The following is a 25,490-nucleotide window of genomic DNA, read 5'->3' as shown; positions in this document are numbered from 1 at the left end:
ATAGTTTGGTCTCTGTAACCCAGGCTGGCCTGGAACTCCTGCCTCAGTCTCCCAAATTCTGGGATTGTCAACATGGGCTGCTACTCCTAAATCACGCTTTGTCAATTTACAGTCTTAATCGTCCTTGTCTACAACATAGTGCAAGCTCAAGGGATGCAAATATGGCTATCCTAGAGGGTGGAGTACCAGAATTTTATCTACCACAGAAAAAAGGAGCACATTTTCTAATGAGGGCTGACACAGATACCTGGTCACAATAAATAAGGAGGAACACAGGAGCCTTGCTCCCCGCTGCTCACTCATATGACCCAGCTCGTACCTGTACACCTAAGCCTTCTGTGTGCCATATGTGACCCTAGGACTTGTTGAGGTGGGGTCATGTGCCAGGCATGGTGGTAGTGTCTCCTTGTCTGAAGCGGAAGCTTGGTGTACCTGAGCCAAAAATGAGCCCTAGTGTTCATTTTTCCCTTATTATTTATGCTGCTTTTGTGCTTTCAGGGCCAAGTTGGATTATTGTAACAGAAGCCTCTAGAACCTGACGTGTTTTTTAACATTAAGTCCTTCCCTGTCATTTTTGCATTGTGGTAGCTGCTAACTTGCACTTCCTGTCTACTCAGATAATTAATTTTATTACTTCTCAACTCTCTGATGGGGTCGAAGACCAGATAGTTTAGTTTTACAATTAAGCTTAGTCATTTTGGGGTTAAGGTGTTTTTAGGGCTATATAGATGTTTTAAGTTGATACAGATGAGATATGATAGATATTGATTTGCATTCAGAATTCTAAATGTACCCAGATAGGAAAGATGTTCTCTTCAAATACAGATAGCCAAAACACTATTAATATAACATTTATGCAATTCCTGATTGTGTCATGGTCCTTCTTGCTGTAGGTAGTATATATGTGCAAAAAAAAAAAGAAAAGAAAAAATTGAAACAAAAATTTTTAAGTTCTTGATCATCTACTCATCCTTACTCATCATTTCTTTCTCTGTAAAGCTTTTGAACATCTCAGAATCATCTGCTGAAAAAAAATTAGGGTTTTATTTATGCTGCTTTTATTTTTTTAATATTTATTTCCATTGGGGGTGGATCATGTGCTCCCTGTACACATGTGGGAGGTAGGAGACCACTTACAGGAACCATTTCTCCCATTCTACCATGTAGGTTCCAAGGACTGACTCAGGTGCTCAGGTTTGGTGGCAAGTGTTGTTGCCCACTGAGCCTTCTTGCTGGCCCTTTCTTGACTTCTGAAAGAGAGCATCCCTCCTACCTCATACAATACCATGGCTGGAAAATATGAGAAGTGTGTGTACTTCCCCATACAGATGTGTGTGGAGGCGCTGGGTATCCCTCAGTCACCTTGCCCCACCTCCTCTACCCGCCTCCCCGTCTCTCATTTACTTATTGTTTTAGACAGGCTTTCTCGCTGAACCAAGAGCTCACCACTTTGGCTAGGCTAGCTTGCCAGCAAGTCTCCAGACTGCCTCTCCCCCATAACCAGGGCTGGTGTTCCAGATGTGTACCGCCACACCCAGCTTTTTGCATGGAATGCTGAGGCTCCTCATTTCCTATGCAGCAAGCATTTTGGCCACTGAGCCCTCCCCAGTCCTCAAAGTGAGTTTTGGCTCAGACGAGAGTTTAGCTTTGAATGCTTATTTTAAGACATTTGTAAAGAAAGTGTATGTAGAAAGAACGTTTTTTAAAGAGTCATATGTATGATGTCTTCCGCAGTCGCTTATTCTCCACCAGGCTGGGCAAGATATCATGTAGCTACAGTGTTCACTGAGAAACAGTCATTTATGGAATCAATGGGGAGTTATGAGAAGCATACGACATGTATTAAGCCACTGGGCCTCATTGTTTCCCACTTTTGAATCCTCTAATACTGAATATGACCTCAATTCCCAGTCTCTAGTCCATGTTTGAAAATCAGGGCATTAGCATACTTACGTAGAGTAGCCACTAACTAAATCTTAAGCTAGTTCTCTCACTGTTCTCAGCTGGGCAAAAGCTGGCATCTGCAGCCCTGGGGAGTTCTTACCCTCTGTGGGAAAACTCTGGGCCAATTCTCTCATGGAACAAAATCATTGGACGTGTCTTCTGTGTAGACAGAAAATTGCTGGCTGCATCTCAATCGGTGAGCCTTTTCTCTCAAGGGGCAAAACTGTTGCCTGCAAATCTCCAAAGCAAAATTACCATCTGCCTCACCCCGTACAGAAATTGCTGGTTGTGTCTCCATTATGTGGAAATTGTCAACCACGGCTCCAAGCGGAGAAGCCTGCCAGCTGCGCTTCTCCGTGGAAGAGATGTCACCAGACGTGGGCACGTGCAAACCTGTGCACTAGTCTGAGCATACTTCCTCATCACAAACGTTCACAGCCCTCTCATCTGCCAAGATCATCAAAGCCAAGGCCGTGGTGGCTCTGAGACGAGAGACATTTAAACCAAAGATGTGCATGTCAAATGATAGCCTGGAAGTGACCTATACCAGAGACGACACTAAATGGATTCAACAGGCTGTATTTATATATTTATATGTATGTACATATGTAAGAACAATCAGAGAAAAAGAGAGGGAAAAGCATAGGCTGAAAGCAGACCAAGTTCAAACTTTGGCTATGCTGCTGCCAGCTATGAGAACACCTGTATTGACTGATTCATTCATGGGAAACAGGCTAAGAGACTTAGGAATGTTGAATGAATTCATACCATGCAGTACATAGGAGCTCAGGAAGTAGTTGGTTTTTAAGACTGAGCTAATTCATTGCAGGCCTGAATTCCAACTCAGTGTCCCATGACAGGAGTGGGGAGAGTCCAAGGCACGCATTGTTATCCAGGACATGAACACTGTGGGTCAGCCTGAGTATGGGAGCAGAGCAAGTAAAAGGACACTGTGTGGAGTAAACAGGTGGGCAGGAATGGGATCCTGGGCAGCTTGTTCAGTCTTGCTGGTCTGTTCCTTGTTCCATAATGAGAATAGTGGTAGTTGCCAGCTCATACATTTGAGCATTAGATGATGACAGATACATAGATACACAGTATATAGATAGATACATAGGTACATAGATCCTAAGGAGTAAGGAATGGTCATTTATATTGTATTGGCATCCATTAAACACATACATATGCTCTGTTGATATATATCCATTGAGTGGGTCTAGGCTACCAGGATTCCCATTAGGAACATGTCTTTCAGGCAAGACAGCAAAGCTTATCTCATCTCCCATGTTTCCTTTCTTCTTCTTCTCCTCCTCCTCCTCCTCCCATATCTCTTTCCTAAAATCTAGTTGGAAACAGATTTCTGATGCCAAGCCAAGGTGACCTCTAGATGAGGAAAATTTAGAAAGCAGAAAACACTTTGCCACTCCCAGCAAAATTTGAACATCTTTGACACTGAAGCCAAACTGGGTCCTCAGTTCCTTTATTGCACCCAGACACAGCTTATTACAAGCTAAAACTCAATTCTCAATCATAGTTAACCTTGTGCAATGGCACAGCACTTGTCTCCTCCAAGACAATGAGCCACTAAGTCCATTTTGTGTGGTTTGTATGTATTATCGTTTCAAGGCTAGCCACTTGGTGTTAGGTAACCAATTCTGGTGCTTGATCTTGGTGAATGAAATATGACTAGCCATCACAGAGAATTATGTGATGATAATAATAAAAGCACTGACCAGCATCTATTGAGGCCCTACTATGTGCAAACCCATGTGCTAAGCAATATGAAGCTCCATTTGGCAGCTGGTAAAACAGAAGCTACAACAACAACCAATACAATGCCCAGAGTCAGTCCCTGCTGAGAAAAGGCATAGACCATGTGCAGCACAAAGCTTGATGTGCCTCCTTCCTCAGTTCCCTCACTTCTCTCCACGATGAGACGTTTTACTTGTAGTTTCCAAGTCCCGGTTCTTAATAAGATTACAGGGAGCTGAGATACCTGTGAAGTGTCCCATGCAGTTTTCAACTATTAGTGTGCCAGTCAGAAGCCAGTCAGACCCTACCTCAAGCAGATGATAGAAAAGGAATAAGTAGCAGGTGTTACGTGTGGTCATTCTAACACTACCATGCTCTCTACTCTCTTTACAAACAGTATGGTGAATAAATTATTATTCTTTTCTGAAAGAGGAAGAGGTAGGGGGAGAAAGAGGAGGCAGAAACAGCAGGAACAGCAGCAGTGGTGGTGGCAACACCTAGGGCCATCAGAGATGCTTCCCTAAGACAGTGAGCCTCTCTCTCCCGTTCCAATACATTTTCTAATTCTCTAGTTCTCGTCTCATTGCTAAGAGGTTTTTGTTCTTTTAAATTGTTTTTGCAGGTGTCAATTTTTTAATTTGATTCAAGTTCAGCAAGGTTGGAAAAGGAGCTTTTACACTTGGGCTGTCTGGGCAATGGGACTTCTTCCCATGCAAGGGAATGAGTAAGCAGGAAATAAGCTGCCTTGGAGGCCAGCTAGCCCAGCAACCTAAAGCCAGGCTATGGCTCTGCCTCAGTGCCTCATGTAAACGTTTACTAGGTTGAAGCAACTGCCATTTTTTAAATGTATTATTCTCTCATGCATCACATCCGAACCACAGTTTCCCCTCCCTCCACCCCTCCCTGTTCCCCCACACACACCTTCTCTCTCACTGAAATCAATTCCTCCTCCATTTCCCTTCAAACAAGAGCCGGCATCCCAGGGATATTAACTGAACACAGCCTAACAAGTTTCAATAAGATTAGGCACAAACCCTCATATCAAGGCTGAACAAGGCAACCCAATAGGAGGAAAGGGATCCCAAGAGCAAGCAAAAGAATTAGTGATATCCCCTCTCCCATTGTTAGGAGTCTCACTAGAACTACACAACCATAATGTATAAGCAGAGGACCTAGCTCAGACCCATACAGGCTCTGTGGATGCCACTTCAGTCTCTGTGAGCCCCTAAGAGCCCTGCTTAATTGATTCTGTGGGCCATGTTCTCATGGTGCCCTTGCATTGCAGGTGCAACTGCCATTTTTATAACTGGATATCACCAGCAAATGCAGGTGTTCAATTTAACACAGTATTAAGAACCCACAAGTCAAATAATTTATTAATTATATGGCTTTAGACTCAGTCAAGCAACAAACAGTTATTGAGTATTTGTCACGATGGCTATGGGTACAAGGAAAATGCCAACCCAAATGCTTGCCTCAAAAGTCTCACACTCTAGTTAAAGAGAGAAAACAAAGTCATGAACTATTAAATAATAATGTAAGAAATTCTATACTGTTGTGAGTGTTCAAGCCATAGAAAATGTGACACTGTCTTTTGAGAAAATAGAACATCTTTGGGTGTGAAATGTGTGGAGATGATTTGTGAAGAAGAGTGTGAATCAATGAAGAAAACATCAGGCATTGTGTAGAAAGGGAAATTGCCAAAATACAACCCATGCTGCTATGTAAGTCAGAGAGAACTGGGTGCCATTTACCATGGTTTCAGTGACCTATTGAGGAGCCATGCCATTCAGGAGTGAAAATCAGCCACATCCAACAAGAAAGAAAATCTAAAAACCAAAATAAGTGGATAATGTTCCTGAAGGACATCCCAGCCACCATTTATATATAAGGACACCCAATGCACGTAAGTCACCTTTACAAAGGACAGTCTAACCCTTGACCTAAGATAGTCTGGGGCCTTGCTACATCTCACTCCAAGAAAAATAAAAAACACATGTCCATACAAAAAGCTGTATGTGAATTTTCACATTGCCATTATTTGTGTCTGTGGGAACAGCTCAAATGTTTATCAACTGATCAATGGACCAACAGATTAGTGCAGTTCCACACAAAGAACATGCTACTTGAAAAACTTTAAAAACAGTATGGAATTTAAGTCTGGCACAAATGACCCAAGTTCTATGATGGCGTTTATATGAAATTGCAAGAATAAGAACCCAGAAAGTAGATTAATATTTGCCCAGAGTTACAGGAATGGAAAATAAAGGATTTTGTCCTGGTGTTGTGGTTTGTGTTTTTGTTTTGTTTTGTTTCATGAATAAGTGTGTAGAAACATCTGAGTTTAGATTGTGGTATGAATGCATAAATATATCATAATACCATTGAGTTGGGCATTGTATTTTAGAGTTATATAGATTACATGTTTTAGAAAAAAAATGAAAAATATTTGAGCATGTAAAGTGACTCCAAGGGATGAAGATACCAAGTGGTACTTGCCTGACACACACAAGACTCTGGGTTTGTTTCCTAACACCATCATTTAAAAGGAAGGAAGGAAGGAAAGAAAGAAAGAAGAAAAGAGAGGATAAAGAAGAAACAGTGGGAAGAAAAGAGGAGAGGTAAAAGGAAAAGAAAAAAGAGACTCCCAAGATATCTCCCAATACGGGCATGCACATGACATCCAGAGATGAGAGGAAGTGTGATTTATATTTGAGGCTTTCAAACAGGCAGTGACCCAGCAAGCAGAGTGTGAGACAGGTCCCATGCCAATCCCTTGAAAAATCAGTAATTCACCAATTTTTTTTCTGTTTTTAGGGAGCTGACACTGTTGGCAACTTCTTTATATTCTGCAGTCAACCGCCCTACTTAGAAAGTTCACTGTTCACTCTCCAGCTAGCCCAAACTTCAGCGTCTGTTCACAAGCCTGTGCTATATTCATCACATTTTACTTTTGTCTTTCTTTTGTTCTACAGTCTTTGAAGAGCCAGAAGATCCAAGCAACAGATCGTTTTTCTCTGAAATTATCTCTTCAATTTCGGATGTGAAGTTCAGCCACAGTGGGAGGTATATCATGACCAGAGACTATCTGACCGTGAAAGTCTGGGATCTCAACATGGAAAATCGCCCCATCGAGACATACCAGGTACAAACCACACCCAGCCCTCAGTATCCAGAACATTGCCTTCATGGGCTTTTGCATCAGCCTCTGCCTGCAAATGTTTACAGTACAGAGGGATAGAAGGTTGTTCATAGTGATGCATTTGATAAAACACTACAGGCTGCAAGTGTCATGTGATTTAAGATAAGGCTACAGGTGGGCCAGTCATACGCAGCTGTAGCCTGGAAATGTTACCTGGGATGTGTACCATAGCTAGAGTGAGCATGGCAAGCACGGCCCTGCTCCCACAAGAAAGGGGACGATGCTGCTGATGTGGGCTGAATGATGGCAGGATGAAGGAAGGATGGGGAAAAGGAAGGACAGGGAGAATGGAGAGTTGGTGACATCTGCTTGCTTGTTGAATATGGAAAGGTGAAAAATCAAGGACTCTATATAAGAAGTTCTTGCCTTAATCTCTGGGTAGAGGGTGAAAGAAACACTGATGGAGGGAACAAAGGAGGAGGTGTTGTTTCACGGTGCTTTCATTGAAAGAGCTTGACCAGATTTGGAGGTAGAAAGGACATTTAAAAACCATGCAGGGGACAAGGAGAAGATCGATCAAGGGACAGAAATAACTGCTCTTATTTTAATGTATCTTTAATTAGATAAAAAGAAATGAGGCAGAGAAAGAGAAATCTAGGCAGACAGATTTGATTTATATTGTTTTACTTGAGATGCATCCATATATCACAGAATTCACTCAGTTAGGAGTATGTAATTCCCTGGGTTTTAGTATATTCACAGAGTTGTAGATCCATTTGTCACTCCAGAACATTTTGTCACTATGATTTTAAAAGAGCATTCTGGTTGCACTGGAGAGGAAAAACTATAACAGAGACTGTGAAGAGATAGAAAGAGTGGATTTTTAAAGTTATTACAAACCGTCTTACTTAGGGTTTCTATTGTGGTGAAACGCTATAACCAAAAAGCAAGTTGGGGAGAAAAGGGTTTATTCAGCTTACACTTGCATATTGCTGTTCATCCTTGAAGGGAGCCAGGACAGGACTACCAGCCCAGGCATGGCCCCACCCACCATGGGCTGAGCCCCATCAACCATTAGTTGAGAAAATGCCCTACAGCTGGATCTCATGGAGGCCTTTCCTCAGCTCCTTCCTCTCTCTTGATGACTTAACTTGTGTAAAGTTGAGACAAAACCAGCCAGTTCACACAAACTTTGGCAAACGGGTGATAGCAGATTTAATGACGGTGTCAGCAACAGAGGTGCCCAGATTCCTGATGTAATTTCCAAGATAAAATCATTAGGGTCCGATGTGTGCTGTAATAAGAGAAATAAGGGAGAAAGACATCCCATGATTTAATGTCTTGGAGAAGTGGAGTTGCCCTTTTATTTAGATGAGGCTAGTGAGTTTTGTTTTGAACATGTTAAGCTAATGAAACATAAGCAGGCCTTGGGGGTCGACATCCCAGTACAAGCACATAGTTGGTCTTCAAAGCCAGAGAACTAGAAGAAACCTCCTAGATGGTGAGTATATTTAAAGAAGAGACTAAGACCAGTCCTCAGGGATGAGAACCCTTCAGGCAGAGAACAGGAAGATGACCTGGTAAAGAAGATGTAGGGGAAGGGGCCTGATAAGTATAAGGAAAACTCAGAGAAGTGTTCAGGAAGCTGAGTGGATGTGGGGAAAAAGGACTGAACATTGAGCACTGGGCTTAGTTATGCCACGGTTGCCAGTACATCAAATGAACTGAGAACAAGACAGAAACAGTTGTCATGAGCAACAGGGCAGCCCGTTTTGCCAATGGACTTGGGAGCAAAATCCCTCGTCATCCTCTGGAGTGCTGTAAGGAGCAGCAGTGTCTTCAGAGACAAGAGCAGGAAGGGAAGGGGGCTCTCAGACACTAGAGTCTCTGAAGGCTGATGGAACTCAACAACGGAGCTTAAGAAGCAGAATTTGGGGCCAAGAGGTAGTGTGAATGTTGTGGTAACCATGTGATTCAAAGAGCACTCCCTGTGTACAAGACTTCAAGGCTCAGCTCAGAAGTTTCTACCCCACTAGCTCCTCAGCCTTGGGTGTTTGGCTCAGTCTAGAACTAGCGTCTTTTCCAACTGCAGAAGATAAACCATACAGTTTCACACGAGGTGACTTGAACCTGAGTGTGGGTGGATATTGCGGTGGGCAGCCTTCCAGAGAGCCTTGACTAAGGAAGAGAAGATAGAGGACGCGTGGCGGCAAAAACAATTACTACTTTTATTTTAGCAAAAGGCTTTTAGAACAAATCTAGTTTTAGACCGCGGGTCCTAGTTCTGAAGCTATGTTCAGCCAGTGCCAGACTTGGAAATCATATGTGGAGAACAGGAAGAAATAGATGGCCTAGCACACGTACTGAAATGAAGTACTACATTTTATTTTAACTTAGTATAGTGTGCCTCAGAGCCACTTACATTTAAATACTGTTATCAAAGATAGCAATATACTAGCTAAAATTTATAAACTCTCAGCGAGTATCTAGAATGGTGAGGAAAAAGAACTTTAAGTGGGTGCACTCTTTATGAGCAGCAAGGCACCCACCTACACAACCTGGGCTACACAACCTGGGCCCATGGATGGAGAGCAGCAATGCCCAGCATCCCCCAGGGCAGTGGTCTTCAGCCTTCCTGATGCTGTGACCCGTTAATATAGTTCCTCACGTCATAAAATTATTTTCGTGAATTGTAATGTAAATGTCTGTGCTTTCTGATAATCTTAGGCAACTCCCGTGAAAGGGTCATGACCCACAGGTTGAGAACCACTGACACAGACTGTTGCTGGAACAGCAGCAGGGTCTTACGAGAAAAGAGCAGGTAAAGAAGAGCACGTAGTGGGCAGTGGATATGAGTGGGCAGTGCTCTCGTTATGCATTCTTTTTTTTTTTTTTTTTTTTTTTTGTCTGAGACAGGGTTTCGGTTTGTAGACCAGGCTGGCCTCAACCTCACAAAGAGATCTGCCTACCTCTGCCTCCTGAGTGCTAGGATTAAAGGCGTGTGCCACCACTGCCCAGCCTCATTATGCCTCCACCAACAGAGCCCAAGCATGTTTGTCTGACTATAGACTTCAGTTTTCAAACTGTCTCTACAGAATAGAGGTGGGCAACATAAATCTGACAGGTCAAATCCACCCCTTCTTCCTGATTTCGATAGATAACAGCCTTTGGCTGCTTTCATGCCATATGGGGACAGCTAAGTAGAACAGTGACCATCATATCACATCACCTGGAGCCTAAATGTTTACTATAAATTGAGTGCCCCTAACCTAAGAAGCTTAAACCCAAAGCCCAGTGAACACCAACATAAGGCCACAGTGGAAAGTTCCATATCGACTCTTGTGACCACAGCTTCATTTCATGCGTATCATCTTAAAGTGCTATATAAAACTAACTGGAGGTAAGGTTATGAAATGCAAACAAAATTTCATGTTTGGGCTTAAGACCTATTCCCAAGCTAATTCATTATGCATGTACAATCCAAAATACTTCTTTCCAAAGTGTTCTGAATAAGGGATATTCAGTTTATATCAGGCATTTACTGGGAAAGCCTGCCACCTTTGAAATATAGGTAGTTGCCTTAAATATGTGGAGAACTTCAGTGGGATGGCCATTTTCACAATATTAGTTCTGCCAACCCACGAACATGGGATCTCTTTCCATCTCCTGGTATCTTCTTCAATTTATTTCTTCAGTGTCTTAAAATTTTAATTATACAAGTCTTACACTTCCTTGGTTAGATTTATTCCAAGATATTTCTGAGGCATGAGTGGGACTGGTTGTTTGATTTCTTTCTCGTGTATTTGTCACTTAATTGTAGGAAGGCTACAGATTCTTTTGTATTAATTTTCTATCCTGCTGCTTTTTAAAATGTGCGTATCAGCTGTAGCAGCTTTCTGTTGGGGTCCTTCGACATTTTAATGTGCAAACAGATCATCTGCACGTAATGATACGTTCGCTCCTCCCTTCTCTTTGTATCCTCTTTATCTCTTTCACTAGTCTTACGGCTCCAGCTAAGGCTTTAAGCACTGAACATGGAATGGAGAGAGAGGAAGACATCCTTGTCATTCCTGATTTTGGTGGAAATGCTTTGAGTTTTTCCCATGTAGCATTATGTTGGCTGTGGGCTAGGTGTATACTTCCTTTATGATGTTGAAATATGATCCCTGTATCCCTAGATATACTTTTATCCCGGAACTTTTATCATTAAGAGATGTTGGATTTGTCAAAGGCCTTCTGCATCAAACAGGATGAGCATGTGGTGTGTGTCCTTGTGTCTATTTGTGTGATCTGTTATATTTTTATTTATGTGTGTTGAACCCATCCATACATCTCTTGGATGAATTCAATTTGATCGTGGTAGGTAACCATTTTTTTTTTTTTTTTTACTAATTCAAGTATTCTTTTTTAAGATTTATTTATTTTTATGTACATCGTTATATGCATTGTGAGGGTGCCAGATCCTCTGGGACTGGAGTTACAGATAGTTGTGAGCTACCATGTGGGTACTGTGAATTGAACACAGGTCCTCTGGAAGAGCAGCTCTTAACCACTGAGCCATCTCATTAGTCCTCGAGTATATTTTTAACTTCATACACGAGCACTGAGCATCTACATCACTCCTGCCCCTCTTCTCCCCATCTAACTCGTGCTGTGTGCCCTTCTCCTTCCCAAACTTATTATCTCTTTAATCACTATTATTACATATATATATATATATATGTGTGTATAAATATAGATGCACATGTGTATGCACAGCCTACTGAGTCCACTTAATGTTGTTCATTAGAATGTATATTCTTTGGTGTTTGGCTGGAATGTTCTGTAGATATCTGCTAGGTCCATTGATGAACAGTGCAATTTAATTCTGATATTTATTTGTTTATTTATTGTCCAGATGATCTAACTGTTAGAAAAGGTTGGATATTGATATTCACCTGATATCATTAAGTTGATGTTAATGTGATCCTTTAACTGCAGTAGTATACTTTTTATAAAACTGGGTGCACCGGAGTTTGGTACATATATGCTTAGGCTTATAATATCATTTTGGTTAATTTTCCCTTAAGTAGGAACAGTCCTTCTTAATCTCTTCTGATTAATTTTATGTGTCTTATTTTATTGAGAATAGATGTTTTCATATACTGATATCTCCCTGTATTTCTCCTAGTTCCTTTCCACCTCCCTTCCCATTTAGATCCACCCCCTTTCTGTCTCTTGTTAGAAAACAAACAGGCATCTCAGAGATAATACTAAAATAAAACAAGATAAGCATATCCAAACAGGACAAAACAAACAGAAGGAAAAGAACACAAGAAACAGATTTAAACACAGAGACCTACTTGTTTGCACACTCAAGAATCCCAAAACATAAAACTGGAAGATATATATATATATATATCCTGTAGAACAAAGGGCAGGGGGAGGATGGCACACACGAAGAGGGAGAATGAGGGAGTGAGAGAGAAGAAGGGAAAAAGAAAGAGAGTAGAGAGAAGCAGGAAATGAGGAAGGGAAAGGCCCTGACATTATGAGAAAAGGAATGTCCAAAGATGCCATTGAGTTTGTTTTCTAGTGTCCATCTACTACTGGGCATGCAGCCAACCTTTAACAGGAGTTTTTCTCCCTCAATGAGACTCCCTTGAGAATACTATATTTCCATTTGTAAGTGGTTATCAATTGGAGATTGCTTCTGGGTTAGTGACAGGACATGTGTCCACTTCTTTCAGCTCTAGGTATCTGTATTTGTTCACATCTGCTTCCAGAGGAAGCTTCTCTGACAATGGCTGAGCAAGGCACTGATCTATTAGTATAGCAAAATGTCATTAGGAATCATTTTATTGCTACATCCCCTTAGTACAGCTATTCCCAACTGTGGGTCATGACCCGTTGGGGGGGTCAATGACCCTTTCACAGAATTGGCCAAACAGGTATTTGCATTGATTCATAACAGTAGCAAAATTACAGTTATAAAGTAGCAACCAAAAAAATGTTATTTGTTTGTTGTTTTTGTTTTTTAAGACAGGGTTTCCCTGTGTAGCCTTGGCTGTCCTAGACTCCCTTTGTAGACCAGGCTGGCCTCAAACTCACAGAGATCCACCTGCCTCTGCCTCTCTGAGTGCTGGGACTACAAGCATGTACCACTGCACCTAGCTAACCAAAATAATTTTATGGTTGGGGGAACTGTATTAAAGGGTCACAGCATTAGGAAGGTTGAGAATCATCACTTTAGTAGAACAGTAGTATTTGTTTTTCATTCTAGGTCCCTGGTTTATCTAGTCTCAAGTTCTTGGTCATCCAAGCAGTGTCACACTGGGTACTATCTCGTGAAGTGGGCCTTAAGTCAAATCAGATATTGGTTGGTTACTCCCACAAGCTTTGTGTCACCATTGTCCTAGCATATCTTGTAGATAAGACGGATTCCCGTGGCTGGGTTGGTGTTTCTTTTTCTCTTTTGGTAACACAAAAGACACCAAAATATAGGACTGAAGGCTCTGTATGGGCACCAGCTCAACTTCGCCATGTTCACCGAGTTGTGTAGGTGTTATCTTCAGCAATAGGGCTTTGCCATCTGATTGTAGAGACCAACCTATAGCCTTGGCAATAGTCTTGGGTTGTTTGGGGGTTCTTACGGGATTCCTTTGGCAGTAGTCTGGGTTGTTTGGGGGTTCTTACGGGATTCCTTTGGCAGTAGTCTGGGTTGTTTGGGGGTTCTTACGGGATTCCTTTGGCAGTAGTCTGGGTTGTTTGGGGGTTCTTACGGGATTTCTTTGGCAGTAGTCTGGGTTGTTTGGGGGTTCTTACGGGATTTCTTTGGCAGTAGTCTGAGTTGTTTGGGGGTTCTTACAGGATTCCTTTGGCCAACACTACACTCATAGGTAACCCATTCCTCATGTTGGAAGCTTCATTTGGTGACCAGAGATGTCCAGTTGGGGCTCTGTCTCCCCCGTTATTTGGTAACTTAACTTAGATCACCTTCATAAATGTATATACTTTAGGAATCTTCTACAGTATTAGGCTCCCATACCTTTAATTTTACACTTTCTCTTCATATTCCCTCTCTGGTCTCTGATAAAATGAAGCATCCTTTGGGAATATGCCAAAGAATGGTATAGCTGGATCTTGAGGTAGATCAATTCTGATCTTCCTGAAGAACTTCCACACTGATTAACATAGTCCTCAGTCTCACCAGCAATGGAGAGGTATTTCCCTTACTCAACTACCTCGCCAGTTTGAACTGTCATTTGTTTTATTGATCTTGGCCATTTTGATAGGTGTAAGATGAAATCTCAAAGTAGTTTGGATTTTCCTGTCCCTGATGACTAATGTTGCTTAACATTTCTTTTTAAGTGTTTCTCAGCATTTGCATTTCCCCTTTTGAGAAATTTCTATTAAGCTCTCTACCCCATTTTTAAATTAGGTTCTCTTGATATCACATTTTTAAAATTCTTTTTAGATATTAGCTCTCTATTAAATGTGTAGTAGGTAAAAACTGTTTCTCACTTTGTAGGCTGCTGCCTTGTCCTAATGGTGGTGTCCTTTGCCATGTAGAAGCTTCTTAATTTCATGAAGCCCTGCTTATTAATTGTTCTTAGTTCCTCTGCTAGCAGTTCTGTTCATAAAATTTTTTCCTGTGCCAATGAATTCAAGGGTAATCCCCACTTTCTCTTCTATCAGGTTCAGTTTATCTGGTTTTATGTTAATATCTTTCATCCATTTTGGAGTTGAGTTTTGTGGAGGGTGATAAGTATGGATCTCTTTGGATTCTTCTACATACAGCCATCTAGCACAAATTTTTGAAGATGCTGTCTTTTTTCTGGCATGTATTTCTGGATTCTTTATTTAAAAAAAAAATCAGGTAACCATAAGTATGTGGATTTGTTTGGTTCTTCAATTCAATTCCGTTGATCCACCTGTCTGTTTTTTACCAATGCCATGCTGTAGTGTAATTTAAGGTCTGGGATGGTGATACTTCCAGCAGTTCCTTTACTTTTCAGGATTGTTTTAGCTATCCTGGCTTTTTTGTGTGTGTGTTTTTATATGAAGCTGAAAACTGTCCTTTCAAGATTTGTGAAGACTTATGTTCACATGTGAAGAATTTTGATGGGGATTGCATTGAATCTATATATTGCTTTTGGTAAGATGGCCATTTTTTTCTATATTAATCATACCAATCCATGAGCATGGGAAAACTTTCCATCTTTAGATATCTTCAACTTCTTTTTTCAATGTCTCAAGTTTTTAGTGAAACTTTCACTTTGTTATAGATATCCCAAGATATTTTATATTTTGAGGCTATTGTGAAGAATTTTTGTTTCCCTGATTTCTTCCTTAGTCCATTTTATTTGTATGTAGTAAGGCTACTGATTTTGTGATTTAACTTTATATACTGCCACTTTGCTGAAAGTATTTACAAGCTTTAGGAGTTCAGTGGTAGAATTTTTGGAGCCATGTATGTATTCTATCATATCATCTGCAAATAAAGATACTTTGACTTCTTCCTTTCAATTTGTATCCCTTTGGTCGCCTTCACTTGTCTTCTTGCTCTAGCTAAGAATTCAAGTACTATATTGAGTAGGTATGGAGAGAGTGGACAAGCATTTTGTTCGTGGTTTTAGTGGGATTGTTTTGAGTTTCTCTCTATTTAAGCTGGTGTTGGCTATAGGCTTGCTGTATATTGCCTTTATTATGTTGAAATGTCCCCTGTATCCCTAATATATCCATAGCTTTTATCATGAAGGGGTGTTGGATTTTGTCAAAGGCCTTTTCTTTATCTAATGAGATGTTTTCTTTCAGTTTGTTTATATGATGGATTCTATTTATTGATTTACTTATGTTGACTTATCCTTGCATCTCTGGGATGAAGCCTACCTGATCATGGCGGATGATCTTTTTTGTGTGCTCTTAGATTCAGTTTGCAAGTATTTTATTGAAAATATTTACATCTATGTTTATAAAGGAAATAGGTCTGTAATACTTTTTGTTGGGTCTTTATGTAGTTTGAGTATCAGGGTAACTGAGACCTCATAAAATGAACAGGGCAATGTTCCAGGGCAATGTTCCTTCTATTTCTATTTTGTGGAATAATATGAAGAGTATTGGTGTTAACTCTTCTTTGTAAGTCTGGTAGAATCCTGCACTAAAACGATCTGGCCCTGGGTTTTCTTTGGTTGGAAGACTTTTAATGACTGCTTCCATTTCACTAAGGGTTATATAGGTCTTTTTAAATTGTTTATATGATCTTGATTTAATTTGGGTAGATGTTTTATATCAAGAAAATTACCTATTTCTTTTAGATTTTCCAATTTAGTGGCGTGCTGTCTTTTACAGTATGTCCTTATGATTCTCTAGATTTCCTCAGTGTCCATTATTGCATCCTACTTTTCATTTCCAATTTTGTTAATTTGGATATTTTCTCTCTGCTCTTTAATTTGGCAAAGGGTTTCTTGATCTTATTGGTCTTTATCAAAGAACCAACTTTTTGTTTCTATTTTATTAATTTCTGCCCTGAATTTGATTATTTCTTGCCATCTACTCCTTTCAGGTATTCTAGAGCTTCCAGGTGGGCTGTTGGTAGTATTTTTGATGGGCACTCGGTGCTATGAACTTGCCTCTTGGACCTGCCTTCATTGTGCCCCATAAAGTTGGATATTTTGTGTTTTTGTTTCCATTCAATTCTTAAAAGATTAAATTTTTTTCTTAATTGTCTTGGCCCATTTTTTTCATTCAATGTGGCGAATTGTTCCATTTCCAGGAGTTTGTAAGCTTTCTATTGTCTCTGTTGTTGATATCCAGCTCTAATCCATGGTGCTCAGACAGGATGCAGGGTGTTATTTCAATTTTCTTTTATCTGTTGAGAGTTGCTTTATGTCCACGTATGTGGTTGGTTGTAGAGAAAGTTCCATGAGGTGGCTGGGAAGAATGTATATTCTTTTGTGCCTGGGTGAAATGTTCTGTAAATATGTTAGATCCATTTGGCTTATAGTATAAATTAGCTCCAGCATTTTTGTTTATTCTTAGTCTGGATGACCTGTATATTGGTAAGAGTGAGGTGAAGTCACCACCTATCAGTTTGTGAGGATCAATATGTGATTTAAGCTATAATAGTGTTTCTTTTATGAACTTGGGTGTCATTGTTTGGGCATAGATATTAAGAACTGCAGTGATCCAGGAGAAGTGGCACACGCCTTTAATCCCAACACCCAGGGAGGCAGAGGCAGAGGACTGCTCTGAGTTCGAGGCCAGTCTGGTCTACAAAGCAAGACCAGGACAGCCAAGGCTACACAGAGAAACCCTGTCCCTCCCCCCCCCAAAAAGGAAAGAATTGTAGTGTCCTATAACTGAATTTTTCCTTTGATGAGTATGCAGTGTCCTTCCTTATCTCTTCTGACTAGTTTTAGTTTGAAATCTATTTTGTCAGATATTAAAGCAGCCACACCAGCTTGCTTCTTAGTTCCATTTGCCTTGATTCCATTTGCCTTGAATATCTTTTCCATCCTTTTACACTGAGGTGATGACTAACCTAAGGTGATCCTTGATGGTAAGGTAGATTTCTTGGATGCAGCAGAAGGATGGGTCCAATTATTAGTCGGCTCACCTCACCCTCCTCTCCTCCAAATCCAGCCCCCAGTCTCATCCCCAGCTCTGTAGCAAGTCAACCTCTGCAGCCTTCCTTTCCTCTCAGCTCCCCCCACCCCATCTCCAGAGGATGGAGCAGACCACCTCCTACAGCCTCCCTGGCCCCTACCCCTTTGTCCCAGCTCACTAACTCCAGTGAAATTCCCTGGGGAAGCCATAGGCCACACTTCCCAGGGAAACAGGTAGGTTAACTGCAGATCTTCATCTCTCTTCTCTCCTCCAAATCAAATCCCCCAGTCTCATACACAGCTCCATTCTATTAGTCTATATCTTTTTATTGGGGAGTTAGACCATTGATGTTGAGAGTTATCAATAAACAGTGTTCATTGGTTACTGTTTATTTTTGTTTGAGGTAGTGTAGTGTTTCCCCCTTCTTTTGATTTGCTGATCTGAGATTATTTATTCCTTTGTTTGGTTAACCTGGAGAGGTTTTCCTTCTAGCACCTTCTACAGAGCCAAATATGAAGATAGATACTACTTAAATTTGGTTTTGTCATGGAATGTCTTTCTCCATCTACGATTATTCAAAGTTTTGCTGGATAGAGGAAGACTACTGGGCTGGTATTGGTGTTCTCTCGGAGTCTGTAGAACATCTATCCAGGCCCTTCTGTTGAAAAGTCAGGTGTAATTCTAATTGGTCTGCCTTTACATGTTACTTGGTCATTTTCCCTTGCAGATTTTAATATTCTTTCTTTGTTCTCTTTATGTTTAGTGTTTGATTATTATGTGCCAAGGGGAATTTCTCTTTGAGTTCAATCTATTCGGTGTTTTGTATGTTTCTTGTACCTTGATAGGCACCTCCTTCTTTAGGTTGGTGACATTTTATTGAAACTATTTTCTGTGCTATTGGCCAAGGGTTCTTCTCCTTCCTTTATTACTATTGTTCACAGATTTTGTCTTTTCATAGTGTCTCAGACTTTCTAGATATTTTGTGCCTAGAGTTTTTTAGATTTAACATTTTCTTTGACTGGGGTATCCATTTCTTTATCTTGTCTTCAATGCTTGAGATTATCTCTTCCATCTCTTGTATTGTGCTGATGAGGCTTGCCTCTGAGGTTCCTGTTTGAGCTGCTAAATTTTTTATTTCCAGATTTCCCTCAGGTTGGGCTTCCTGTGATTCTATTTCTGCTTTCAGGTCTTGAACTGTTTTGTTCATTTCCTTCTAGCATTTGTGTGTATTTTCATAGATTTCTTCAAGGGATTTATTCATTTCCTCTTTAAGGACCCCTATAATATTCACAAAGTCTATTTTATCTATTTCTCAGGGGTTGCTATAGTAAAGTTACAGAGTTCCTAAGGAGAAGTTGTCCTGGGTGTTATTGTGTTTTCACACTGCCATCTGGCTTTGGGGTGATTGTAATTCTAGGTGCTGATATCTGGTGCTGTCTTTCATAGGTAGGTGTTTTGTTCCTTGATTTCTGTTGCTCTCTCTGGTTCTTAGGAGAATGTGGCAGCCTGTGTGGGATCCTGTCAGGTGTGGTCACTGTGGTTCCAGGTATTGGTAAATGGCATTCAGGAATGAGGACAGACTAGAGGTGGGGCTGAGAGGCTCCACAGGAAGGAGGAAAGCAGAGTGTTTCACCAGTATCTGCTCATCCCTTGGAATGGGGACAGAGAGTAAGGCCAGACCACAGCAGGTGTTCTGCTACAGAGCTGGTATGAGACTGGAGGGTTGAATTCGGAGGAGAGAGGTTGGCCTACCCAGTTCCCTGGGAGGTGTGGCCTGTGAGTTACCAAGGAATTTCACTGGAGTTAATGAGGTGGAACAAAGGGGTTGAGGGCTGTGGGAGGAGGCCTGCTTGATCCTCTGGAGATTGAGATCTGAGAGGAAGGAGAGGCTTGCTATAAAGCTGGGGATGAGACTGAGGGTTGGATTTGGAAGAAAGGAGGGTGAGGTGAAGATCTGCAGTTAGCCCACCTGCATTTCTGCCTGACTGATTTTTAATATGAAGGCATAATATTAGGGTAGCAATATGTGCTTGCTTCCTAGTTTGGAACACTTTTTATTTCCATCCTTTCTTTATAGACTCTTGTCTATCTTTAAAGCTGAGTTTCTCATAGACAGAATGGATTCTCTGCCTTATCCATTTAGCCAGGTGTGTCTTTTAATTGAAATGTTAATGCCATTAATAAATGTTTAAAGTTATTGTTGAAAGGTATGTGTTGATTATAGTTGTTTTGGGTTTAGGGTATGTGTGTGTGTGTTCTTAATGTTCATGTTTCAGTAATTACAGCTTTGTTTTCTTTCTGTGCTTATTCCTATCTTTGGTGCAGTATTCTTCACAAGGCTGCACTAGTGGGCTTGAATTCTTTTAGTCTATTTGTACCATGGGAAGTTTCCCTTTCTCAACTGTAGCTGGAAGTTTGGCTATGCTCAGTGGTCTAGCTTAGCATCCATGGTCATTTATAATTAGGAATGCATTGCTCCAGGCTCTTCTGGCTTTCAAAGTTTCCGTCAGCTTTTGTTCTGGCAGATTTTCTTTTATATGTGATTAGTGTAGTTTTTTTTTTTTTTTTTTTTTTTTTTTTTTTTTTTTCATCATACAACTTTTATTACTCTTTCTTTGTTCTATATACGGAGTGTTTTATCTATGCTATGCCATGGGGAGTTCCTCTTCTGGTCTGTCTGTTATTCTGTGTCTGTGTCCTGTTATCAGTTTGGGTGTGCCTTTCCTTAGGGGAGGCTTTTTCCTGTAATTAAATATCAGGTCTATGCCATTGACCTGGCATTTTTCTTCCTCATCTATGCCTATAGTTCAAAGATTTGCTCTTTTCATTGCATCCCACAGTCTCTTTCCTGTGTAATTTTTTTCATTATTCATGTTCTCTGTCTGTGTGGTCTAACTCCTCTAGTATTTGAGACCTTATATACTTTGTCATCTCTTCGTAAGGCTTCCTCCTGGGTTTTTTTTTTTTTTAACTGAGATACTGGATTTTTCAACTCTATCTTCATGTCAGCTTGAGTTTTCAATGTTTCTATCTCTTTAATGGATTCCGTTTTCAAAGCCAGGGCTTCACCAGACTCCTCAGAAGGGACTTCTGCAGCTCCTCCTACCCAGGCATCCTCTCTCAGAATAAAGGGCGGGAACCCTTTGACTCTAGTTTTCCACTCTATTCCTTGGAGTGGCTCTACATCCAATCAGCCCCGACCCAATTCCCATCTAGGGTTTAGCCACTGATCAGTGAAGTAGAAACCAGTCCCCTCACCCTTGGTCATTTGCTCTTACACTTTATTGGAACACAGCAGACTTGGGATGCGTCTCTGTGATGCCCTCTTTCACCTTGGTCATAATCTACTTACTCACCACGTGCCTGGCATACTCCTTCCTGGACTGGTACCTGTGGCCCTTTGTACGTGCTCTTCCCTATGGTTGAAAAGCCTTTCTCCCAGATGTCACCCAGGTTCATTCATTCTCCACAGGCTCCTGAGGCAGTGTTGCCTTATCATGTGTAGCCTTGAGACTCACTCTACCAAAAAAAAAAAAAAAAAACTCTCATCTTCTCAGTACCCTTTTCCACACTTTCATATTCTGTGATTTTATCATTGTTTGGGACTTCTCATGTATCTGTTCCATTCTATGGTCTCTTCCCCAGAGCTCTGCCTCATGCCCAGACTTTAATGAATAGCTGCCATGTATCAAAACTCTAACTAAATGAATGCTAGCCTCTAGTACCTTGTGACACTAATCCAATCCCCAGAGTTTATGTATAAGTGGAAGAAGAAAACTAACTCCACGAAATTGTCCTCTGCCCTCCTCATGTATGTACACACACTAATAATAAAACAAAACATAATTCTACCATTCACTGGCTCCTGCTTTATCCCACTATCTCTTCAAGCATCCTTCTTCGTTCACTGACCCGTGCTTTCCTCCTAAAGACAGAGAAGGCTAAGTCCGCCTTCAGTCCAGGGCCACCTGATGCCATGCAAAGGCTCATAGAGGGGATGAACAGTGCGTGTCACCAAGTCAGTGTTCACAGGAATCCTCACCTTGTATAATGATGATATTTTTTGGTTTCTCCTCCCAGGTTCACGACTACCTCCGCAGCAAGTTGTGCTCCCTCTACGAAAATGACTGCATTTTTGATAAATTCGAGTGTGTATGGAATGGGTCGGACAGGTAAGAAACACTCTGGGGCTGAGAGCCTTTCCCTTTGAGAAACCTCTGGACAATTTATCCTAAATGGGGTGCATGCAAATAGAGAGCAATGTTGGGCCCCCAAGACCTGGCCAAGATGCATTATGTGGGTCACTGACTGGAGACTGTGGTCAAGGCTACAAAAAGAAGGATTCTGTGAGGCCTTGAGTTTATATTTCAGGGCTGGCGTAGATGGCAGGCCAATGTTAACAAGAAAAATGCTGTCTTTGACATACAAGGCACTCAAAAGCTAGAGCCGCATGCCTACTCAAGACTACGGGTGATACACCCGCACATCCTCTCCTGCATAGATCTGACCACCGTCAAGTGGCTTTCTAGACACATCCCTTTGAAGCTGCTAGAACAGACCTGACTGAAGCCCCCAGTGTTTCATTAGCAGAATTCTAGCCAACCTCATTTATCACAATCCTTCGGAGTGATTTATAAGTGTTTTAAGGCCCTTGATTTCTACGATACTTCATATTACCTCCCAACAGTTCATTTTCAGTTTGACAAAAACAGATGATTTTTTTGACTGTTATAAACTAGATGCAGGCTTCTGGGGTCCAGTTAGCTCCTTGATGAAGGTGGCACCAGGAAAAGCGTTCAATAACATGGAACCTTTTTCCACAGCAGGCCATTCTGAGATCCCTACTTTGGGTCAATAGTGTGGTCTCTGACTATCTTGCCCCTCTTCCCAGACCACCAATCAGTCTTCTGCTTAGCTGAATGAGATGTAGCAAACGTGTAGCAAAGGACCCAGGGTTATACTGGACTATCCAGCGTATATAGCATAAGAAAGCTAAGCAAGGAAACCATGTGAACCCAAGTCCCCAGGGAAAGAGGTGCGCCTGTTACTTTACCACTTAGTCATTGTTAGTTGATACTATTTACACAGTTGTCATTATTCCAGTTCTCCTTTCATTACCCTAGATTCAAAACCAATGACTTCCGGGTACCTATGCACACAGATGTTTTCTACACACATCTTCTAATCCCAGCCACAGCAGGGTACATTTTTCCCCATCAATGCCATTTCACAGTTGAGGAAGCTAAGAATCAGTGTATATATGAATTAGTGGAATGGCCCAGCCTCCTAAATCAGTAGGCATTAATTACAGAAGTAAAAAAAAAAAAAAATTGACTTTAAGTCCTGAGATCAATTCTTCTGTAACATCATAATTGGAAATTTGGTTTGGGGTTCAGATAAAGTTGGGCTATTTAAGAATAAAACTTATTTTTTTCTGACTTGCTTAAGAGTGAGTCAGATATTGCTAGAGAAGTGACATCAATGTCTCGGAAGCTACAAAGCCAGATTACACACCCTGTGAGCCCATCCATACATATGCCCTCCGAGCCTGTCACAGACTCTCACTGCCAGTGTGCCCGCCTTCATCTCCTCTGAAACTCCCTTGCATGAGCTACTGAAAATGTAACTGTGGTTGTGGAGTTAAAGCCACCTGCACCCCTATGACAGTTCACTGGAGCACCCAGATACCCCTCTATCCATACTACCCCATGGTACTATTGGGCCAGTGAAACAAAATCCAGTTTGATTAACCTGCACAGTTGAAAGAGTTCCCCAAAGCAACTCAGCCTGATCAGCTTTTTTTCTCTTCACCAAAAAAAGAAAAGAAAAAGAAAAAAGAAAAAAGAATGACACCAGGCACTCCTTCCCAGACACAATGTAGGTCAGAGTCTTTGAGGTGCCACCATGAGATGGTACACAGAGGGCACAGGCAGTACCCTGTATCTCCCCAACGCTTGCCGCCTATCTTAAATGTCAGCTTTAAAGATTCGGTGCCCTGGTGCTGGAAGGCCTTTGGCATTCACTGATTTCCCATTCAATCCTAGACATTCCCAAGAACGGATAAGTTCCAAAACCACGGAAGCGTCTCCTACAAAACCTTAATCAAAGTCTAGATTTAAGATAGTTAAACCTGTTTCCTGTCTCCCCGGGTAAGGCCATGTCATCCATTTTGTGGACAAGTTTTGTGAAACAATCAGAATATAGAGCTGGCTCCTAAAACAAGAGAGGAGGCTGCACCATGGTGGCTGCTGTCTCAGCACTTCACGCATCAGATGGTGCGTTAAGCCGCGTTCCTAGAGCTCAGACAGCCCAGAAATCCTGAACCTGGGAAGTAGTTTGCTGATTCCATGTATTCCTGGCTGCACCTATGGAAAGTGGGTAACCTCAGGATTACAGCAATTGGCCTGGACGAGTGACCCAAGAGCAAAAGGCTATCAGTCAGGTAAATGTGAGCAAAACCGATGGTTCGCACAGCCTTTTGTTTCAAACCCAGACAAAGAGCTTGGCGCTTTCAATGATTCAAAAGGAAAATTAAAAATAAATAAAATAGATAAAAAGAAGTCAGTGTTCTCTGTTTAAGCCTATAGCCCCTGTGGGCTGGCCATGATAAGCATACCTGGCTCCTGACCGTTGCCCTGGGTGTGTCTTACCACTCTTGTCTGTAACACTCAGTCGCTCCCTGTTTCCCCTCTCCCCTGCAGTGTCATCATGACAGGCTCCTACAACAACTTCTTCAGGATGTTCGACCGAAACACCAAGCGCGATGTGACCCTTGAGGCCTCGAGGGAAAACAGCAAACCCCGGGCTATCCTAAAACCCAGAAAAGTGTGTGTCGGGGGCAAGCGAAGAAAAGACGAGATCAGTGTCGACAGTCTGGACTTTAGCAAAAAGATCTTGCATACAGCTTGGCACCCTTCAGAAAATATTATAGCAGTGGCGGCTACAAATAACTTATATATATTCCAGGACAAGGTTAACTAGGAGGAGAAGCTGTTACTTAGTCTCACATACTGAATACTAGTCAAACAAGTTTTTAAATGTTACTTTGGGTCTTCATTTGACGCATTGACTTTCATTTCCCCATGCATAAAACAATTGGAATAGAATTTAAAAGGAGTTCAATGTTCCCAACTCCCCGATTCTAAGAAACTTTTGTCAAACTTGGTAGGCTTGGGACACTTCTGTTTAGAACTGAGAACTGCCAATTGGCAGTCACTCCTCCATAGTCGACTTGAATTTCTGATGCGTTCGTTCATCACCCAGTTATCTCTGGTGGGTTCCGTGTTTTGTTTCTAGATGTCTGCTGCGATAAAATGAGATTGTCTGTAGTATTTAAGGAGAAAAGAGATAAGGTTGTTTTTTTTTTTAATTAAGCAATCCCATTTGTTTGAAAAAAATCAACAAAAAATAAACACTGTTTACTCTTAGAGTTTCTCTTTGTGAAAAATCAGGCCTAGCCAATATAGCTCCTATGCCTTCCCATCCACTTCCTTTTAAACAAGTCTATTGAAGCCAGAGACTTATTTCATGAGGTTGAGAAAAAGAGTGCAAAATGGGAAGGGACGTCATGACACTGTTCTCTCTTTTGGTAAGCCCCATAGAAACAGCCTGGGAATGTGATGGCCACAGTACCACAAACACTTTAGGGAACTTAAATAGAACCCTTTCTCCATGGGGCTTCCCAGAGTCTACTTGGCAAGGCCAGCTGAGACCAGATCCCTTCCATTGCTTGTTACTCTTGCCTTAGTTTTGTTTCCTTTTAAACGTCTTCATCTAATCCTCCCCCCCCCTCCCCCCCCCCCTCACCCCCCCCCCCTGCCTATGTGGTCCTTTGCTCTCTCCCTTCAACCTCTGCCAGAGGATTTTCCCACTGACTTCTAAAGGCTGTGCACCGGTTGCTTAGTATCAGGGATTCTCAATAAAGCAGTGAGGCGGAACAGCAGCAGCCCCCCAATAAAGGCTGCCCTGTTCTTTCGGGTTTTTGCCTCCTGAGTAACTCCTTCCTCTTTTCTCAGAAGAGCCATCCGTCAGTCCTCAGAGTGTCTGAAACAAAGGCTGTAATGAT

General features: G+C 41.5%; 1 protein-coding gene across 5 annotated transcripts in view; it reads left to right on the top strand.

Moving 5' to 3' along the window:
* The window catches only part of Ppp2r2b (protein phosphatase 2 regulatory subunit Bbeta), a 409,949-nt gene extending 385,104 nt beyond the window's left edge, over window positions 1-24,845 (top strand). For 2 of the 5 annotated variants that reach the window (XM_051163909.1, XM_051163910.1), the window contains 3 exons: window positions 6,672-6,841; window positions 21,506-21,597; window positions 24,127-24,845. In XM_051163909.1, the coding sequence (XP_051019866.1) occupies window positions 6,672-6,841; window positions 21,506-21,597; window positions 24,127-24,406 (542 nt within the window). In that variant the 3' untranslated portion in view covers window positions 24,407-24,845. The remainder of the gene's footprint in view (window positions 1-6,671; window positions 6,842-21,505; window positions 21,598-24,126) is intronic. The other 3 variants (XM_051163912.1, XM_051163914.1, XM_051163913.1) reach the window with 2 other exon arrangements.
* Window positions 24,846-25,490: the final 645 nt, after the last annotated feature.

The sequence above is a fragment of the Acomys russatus genome, chromosome 20 (genome assembly GCF_903995435.1).
Source record: "Acomys russatus chromosome 20, mAcoRus1.1, whole genome shotgun sequence".
Lineage (NCBI taxonomy): Eukaryota > Metazoa > Chordata > Mammalia > Rodentia > Muridae > Acomys > Acomys russatus.
The sequence above is the reverse complement of the archived record's forward strand: the minus strand, read 5'-3'. Positions and strand labels throughout refer to the sequence as shown.